This window comes from Trifolium pratense, linkage group LG4 (genome assembly GCF_020283565.1).
Source record: "Trifolium pratense cultivar HEN17-A07 linkage group LG4, ARS_RC_1.1, whole genome shotgun sequence".
Taxonomy (NCBI): Eukaryota; Viridiplantae; Streptophyta; class Magnoliopsida; order Fabales; family Fabaceae; genus Trifolium; species Trifolium pratense.
In genome coordinates, this window is record NC_060062.1 from 6,742,038 (window position 1) to 6,749,349 (window position 7,312).

General features: G+C 30.0%; 1 protein-coding gene across 1 annotated transcript; it reads right to left on the reverse strand.

Moving 5' to 3' along the window:
- Positions 1 to 1,664: 1,664 nt before the first annotated feature.
- Positions 1,665 to 5,254, reverse strand: LOC123924846. The gene is made up of 4 exons (XM_045977822.1): positions 4,969 to 5,254; positions 2,933 to 4,619; positions 2,309 to 2,704; positions 1,665 to 2,213 (listed from the first exon to the last, which is right to left on the reverse strand). Exons 2-4 carry the CDS (start codon positions 3,620 to 3,622, stop codon positions 1,962 to 1,964), a joined length of 1,338 nt encoding a protein of 445 aa, XP_045833778.1. The 5' UTR covers positions 3,623 to 4,619; positions 4,969 to 5,254; the 3' UTR covers positions 1,665 to 1,961.
- Between the last annotated feature and the right edge of the window lie 2,058 nt (positions 5,255 to 7,312).

The following is a 7,312-nucleotide window of genomic DNA, read 5'->3' on the forward strand; positions in this document are numbered from 1 at the left end:
ACTCATATTAATATGAGGACTATTTTTTTTAATTACTACATAAACGTATATTTCTTTTCTTATATTAATACGGGATAAATTTTATTTTTGTAATTTATATTGTAGTTTATGTTTCTATACTCAATATATTAATACGAAAGCCTATTTATTTATTTTTTTATTTTAAAATTTCTATGTGGCCTATGTTTCAACTCATAGTCATACATCAATACAGGGGCGTATTTTATATTGTAATTTCTACGGGAACATATATTTCTACTTGTGCATTAATACGGATAATTTTTTTTTTTTTTAATAATTTCTACTTATATCTATATTTTTAATTTTACTCATATATTAATACGAATACTTATTTATTTTATAATTTTTATGCAATCTATATTTTTATTTCATATATTAATAGGGAGACTATTTTTTTTTTTAATTTCAACGGGAACCTGTATTTCTGCTTAAATATTAATACGTGAATTGTTGTTTTTATTATTTATATACGGAGGCATAATTTTTATTGTAATTTCTACGGGAACATATATTTCTACTTATGCATTAATACAGATGATTTTTTTTTAATAATTTATACTTAGATCTATATTTTTAATTATGGATTAAATATGTTTTTGGTCCCTATAGTTTCCCAGAATTTTCGTTTTAGTCCCTGAAGTTTGTTTTCACACTTTTTAGTCCCTGAAGTTTCATTAGTCAATGTTTTTAGTCCCTACATTTCTTTCAACTCGTGTATACTTTCACATTTTTGAATGATTTTTTGTATTTATGTTTATAATATTATAAGAAAATCTCCGATAAAAATTTAGAATTTTTTAACATAAAATGAATTATTTATGAATTTTTATGTGCAAAAAACTAAAAAATTCATATTTAATTCATCTCATGTTAAAAAAAAATTAAATTTTTGTAATAAATATTCATATAATGTACTAATTATGATCGCAAAAAAAAAAAATTAAAATTTGAAATGGTACGCACGAGTTGAATGAAAAGTAGGGACTAAAAATATTGACTGATGAAACTTCAGGGACTAAAAAGTGTGAAAACAAACTTCAGGGACTAAAACAAAAATTCTGGGAAACTATAGGGACCAAAAAGATATTTAACCCTTAATTTCATTCATATATTAATATGAATACCTGTTTATTTTATATTTTTGGGTTAAATATGTTTTTGGTCCCTATAGTTTCGCAGAATTTTCGTTTTAGTCCCTGAAGTTTGTTTTCACACTTTTTAGTCCCTGAAGTTTCATCAATCAATGCTTTTAGTCCCTGCCATCCATATGGGCTTAACAGGCGATGACATGGCAGTGACGTGGCACTGCCACGTGTATTTTTTTATTTTTTATTTTTTATTTTTTTCTTGCCATGTCATGCCACGTCACCAATAAAAAAAAAATTCAAATTTTTTTTTTCGACTTTTTTTTTTCAAATTTTTTTTCCAGTTTTTTTTTTTTCCTTTTTTTAATCTGCTTTTTTTTTTCTTTTCTTTTTTTGGCACACCCAATCCCAATTAAAAGGAAAAAAATCCCTAATTATATTCAATTTCTTCTCTAATTAGTTTGTTTTATTATAACCAAATTTCTATGATTGAAAAAATTTAGTTGTGAATCGTGATTAAGAGTAATTTAAAATATCAACAATATATTGCATGAAAGGTACTTAAAATATCAACAATAGGCATTGACCACAAATGGTTCATCACACTTTTAGTGCTTACATCAAAATATACCCAATAGCACACTACTTTTGTGCATAATACAAAAGAAAGAGATATTCATCGGGATATAACTATTAGCACATCATTACTTTAGTGCATAATACAAAAAGACAGTGATATTCAACCAAGATATCACCATTAGCACACTACTTTGTGCATAAACAAAAGAGATTGTCATATATGGTTCATATTTCCATTTGTAGTTACTAATTACATAAAAAACTAGAACAAAAGCATCACTGAGTCATTCTACGAAAAATGTCATCCAATGTTGTCAAACTCCTAATTGCTTGCACACAAGGCCCAATCTTTGGGTCATGAGCATCATCACAATCACCTTCATCATCTTCAATTACCAATGGGGTGTTTGGATCTTTGCCTGGACCTTCAATATTCTTTGTCTCCAATGTTTTAAGTCTATCACTGGACCTGACTTTGGCTTTCTTGGCATCTTCAACATTTCCAGAAATTTTCTTTCTTTTTTTTCCCTGTAAGACATACAAACAATTTGTATTACACACCAAGTAAAGCAAAAAAAAAAAAAAAAAATAAGACAACAATTTGTATTTAAACAATAACTTACATTTGTCGGATCAGACATAGCAGGTGGTACATCAACATTTGGGACATGATCAACTGGTGCAGAACAATGTAGTCTTTCAGATATCATCTCAGGCACTTCATCATCAAACAAAATTTCGGCTAACATGTCTGGGTCAATTTCATCATATGTATCAGATGTGTCGACAACATTTGGAATATTATCAACCGGGACATGATCAACCGGGACATTAACTTTAGGTGCTTTAGGTGCCTTGGGAACTTTAGGTGCCTTGGGATCTTTCGGTGCTTTAGGTGCCTTGGGATCTTTCGGTGCTTTAGGTGCCTTGGGAACTTTGGGTGCTTTAGGTGCCTTGGGATCTTTCGGTGCTTTAGGTGCCTTGGGAACTTTCGGTGCTTTGCTACCTTCGAGCCTTCCCTAATAAATCAAAGAAACAAACCAATCAGATGAAAAATAATAAGTAGAACTAATTTTTTTTTTTTTTTTATAAGCTAGAACAAAATCTATGTTCTGTTCCAGCAAGCATCTCTTCAAAGACATTGACCAATCCCTATAATAATTGAATACTAATTAGATAATTAGAAACTATAAAATACTAATTATGAATTAAGAAATAATAATTAATTAGAACAAATTATAAAAAACCTTTTGTTGGTCAGATATAAAGCACCACCTCCTTTCACCAATGTCCTCTAATAATAAATTCATGAACCAACTCCAAGAATCTTTGGATTCAGTCTCTACAACAGCAAAAGCTAATGGAAGATACTGATCATTTGGGTCCCTTCCTACAGCAATTAGAAGTATCCCGCCATATTGGTTCTTTAAGTGGCAACCATCTAAACCTATGAATGGTCTACAAGCATTCCTGATTGCTTGTTTGCAACCCTCAAAACAAACATAATACCTTCCAAATCTTGGCTGCAACCCAGGACCAGGCCTATCTATCTCTAATTTGCATGTATTTCCAAGTGATACTCTCCTAAGCTCAGCACTATAAGACCATAGCAAACTGTACTGCTTGCTTGAATCCCCTTCCACAATTTTTCTTGCAATTTGTCTGGCCCTGAATGCCCTAGTTGCTGGTATGTCAATTGAAAACTTTGTTCTCACTTCAGCCACAATTTCATTCAACTTCATTTTTGGATTGTTCTTCAGCCGATCAAGAATTACTGTTGCAACCCAAGAAGCTTTAGCACTCTTACTATCAAAACGTTTACCACAGTCGTGTTTCCCTTTACTAGTCTTCACTCTAAATGTTGTGGTTCTAACAACTCTGCTACACAATAAAAGATAGTTGCACTCTTGTTTTTTCTGGCACACAATACCCTGCATCTGTCAGCATCATTTTTAATAAACTTGACTTCTCTCATAAGTAATACATTGTGCTTCAGTACAGCTTCTTTGAACTGCTGCAGGGATGAAAACTCCATTCCTTGTTTGAATTTAAAATTCTCGGTCATTGTCTCATCAGGATTAAACTTCAACATAGGTCGTTTGCCTTCACCGTCAGTGTCAACTTCAGAAGCACTATCCAATTCATCAGTTTCATAGCCATCATCAATGAAATGAAGCTTATCCTGCTCTGGTGTGATGCAAATAATTGGACCACCACCACCCTCACATTCATCTTCAACTGGATTCTTCCTACCTTTAGTCTTTCCTTTTTTTTTTGGCTTGTTTAAGTTTGATTTTTGTGGAGATTCAGGTTCAAGTACAGGTACAAGCTGAAGTTCATGATTAGCAAAATTCCTACGAGCTTCATGATTTAAGGGTTCAAACCAATCATCATCAAGGGCTCTTTCTTCTTCACCATCATCAAAATGCACATCTCTAACTGACCCATCAGTACTATCTTCATATGTATCATTTGTATCATCTGTTTCATATTCAGATTCTTCTGAAGATTCTTCTAGAGCATTAGCAACAACAAATGCTTTACTACTTTGCCGTTATCTGCACCAACCACATTTTTCCCCTTGCTTATCAAACTTTGGAGATCTAGTGAACTTGCTTTGGGTTCCACATATATTTCAAACACAAAATCATCGTTATCTATTGCAAACTTAGACATTTTCATAGCATCTCTGTCATCCTTAAATGGCTTAATGTCCTCTGCCAAAGTTCCATCATCGTTCATCCACCATAGATTAACAGATGTAAGATCAAAATTTTCATCTTTTTCAACCAAGTGGTCTCTTGCCTCAAAATAAGACCATTTATCAGAGTCTATTCCTTTAACAGAAAAAAGATCACCCCCTTCATACCTTAAATTTGGGTCTTTGACAAAGCTACCCTTTGTATGAAATCTCACTTTAATCTTTACCATATTCTGAAATTTAATAAAAATATAGTGTATATTCAGTATCAATACAGTATAGATACAATATATAAAAAAAATACAGTATAGATACAGCCTTACAGTGTATGTACAGAGTATGTGTATATACATACACTATGAATACAATACAATATACTTAAAAAGTAACTTGAAAAACTCAAAAGATGCAAAAAAAACAAACTAAAGTCTACCCTACATGTTATTAACTAAGCAAACAACTACCTTATCACAACCCATTAAAGTATCAACAACAAAACAACAAGACAAATAAGACCATAAAAAAAAAAAAAAAAAAAAAAAAAAAAAAAACACATAGAAAACACATGGTAGATGGACATACCTCAGAAACAAGAAGCAGATTTCAACGATTTTTCATCTAGAGTTTCCCAACAGGAACAAGAAGCATTAGGGTTTCAATTTCCCAAATGAACAAGAAGCAGATTTTGATTCTTCTTTAGGTTTCGATTTCACAACAGAAACTGCAGGAACACAATTTCGATCTTCTTTATGGCACCATGGATTCTCCTTTATGATGCTTTGCGTTTCTGGGTTTAGCGTTTCTTCAGTTTCTACGTTTTGCTCTTTTCGTTTCTGCTATCGCGTTTTGTTAAATTGATTTTTCTTTCAATTTATTTATTTATTATTTTTTTACTATAACTCAAAACAAATCTTTTTTTCTGTTAATATTTTTTCAATTTAAATTGAAAAAACAAATCTTTTTTTTTTTGTTAATCTTTTTTCAATTTAAATACAAATCTTTTTTTTTTTACAAACTAATTTATTTTTATTTTTTTAATTGGGATTGAAAAAAAAAATCTGGAAAAAAAATTTGAATTTTTTTTTTATTGATGACATGGCATGACATGGCAAGAAAAAAATAAAAAATACACGTGGCAGTGCCACGTCACTGCCACGTCATCGCCTGTTAAGCCCATATGGATGGCAGGGACTAAAAGCATTGATTGATGAAACTTCAGGGACTAAAAAGTGTGAAAACAAACTTCAGGGACTAAAACGAAAATTCTACGAAACTATAGGGACAAAAAACATATTTAACCCTATATTTTTTATGGAATCTATATTCTTACTCATATATTAATAGAGAGACTATTTTTTTTTAATTTCAACGGGAATCTATATTTATGTTTAAATATTAATACGGGAATCGATTTTTTTTTTGTTATTTATATTGTAGTCTATATTTCTACTCATATATCGATATACAAACTTTTTTTTTGTAATTCATATCCACCTTAAAGTCTTTTTACGAAACGTCAATGTCTCTTCCATACATCTCATTGAGAAATTATTTTCCATCAACTTTATAATTCTTTTAGTGGAGTATAATAGAAACAATAACTATGATACATTTTTAATTTGATAATAAAAAACATACAAACTATAGGAATCTTCTCTAAGAAAATCAATGACACTGCATAAATTTTACAGTTAGTTTTTATCACAAAGTATTCTTTAAATTATTAAATTATATAAGATTGTAAATATTCATGTAATTGTCATTAATTATTTTCCATTAACAATTGAAATTTTAATTTTTCAGTTTAAATTAAAATATATTATTTATAAGTCAATAAATCTACAAACACATTTTTACCCGTACTTGGCACGGGTCCGGATACTAGTATTGGCATTATCTTCGAATTCCAATTAGGTGCGCTATTAGAATTAATATAGAAGTTAATCCATATTTAGGTAGTAGTTAGAAGGTAGTTAGAGTTTGTTAAGTCCTTACAAGCTCTCTATATATAAAGAGCAATCCGTGTAATCATTTACAATCTCGTTAAGTTCTCGTGATTGTCCCTTGGGTAAGGTTACCAAAGCAATTGTCTTAAACCTAAAAATATTAAGAAAAATTACTTCATGAAAAGCCTTTTTTTGTACAAAATAAAGTCCTCACATTTTATTTATATTAATATATCAAAGCAAAATTTAACAAAATCTCATTGGAAATTAATATTGTCTGAACAATTATTAAATCAATTGAATTTTTTATCAAATGAAACCAATTACATTTATCTAATAAACAATTATGTACTCTCTCTGTTCCAAAATATAAAGGAAAATTGGTCAAATAAAGTTGATCTATTTGGTCCAAATTTTTAACTAAATATATTTACTTTCTTTGACCAATTGTCTTTTATATTTTGGAACGGAGGAAGTATATCCTAAAAGACATTTAACATATAATATAAATCTAAATTTAATAATTTTACTATAATAATTTTATGTACTTTAAAAGATTACATCACAAAATTGGTCTTTATGCACTTTAAAAGATCACATCACAAAATTCGTATGAAATGTTCTACGACGTTGTGCCAACCTTGATTTTCCTTCAGATCAAAGCTCTCGAGCATTTATGAATGAATCGGTGGATATGTAGTGGCAGAAAAATCTGCTTTGGCAAAGAAGCAACTAGACTTAAAATTATGACACAATAAAGGAGAAGATTGCTTATAATGGAAAAATGAATATTACTATTTGCATCGAGGTAAATACATATATTCAAAGTACGTACTATTTGCAGATACTCAAAGAGCACCGTAACAATGGAGCCAAAGTGAAACAAATAGACGACATCAACATTTTTTTAAAAGAAAGAGTGAAAAAACATCAAGCAATAATTATGATATCCCAACTAAAACGGGGCTTATAACTACCAC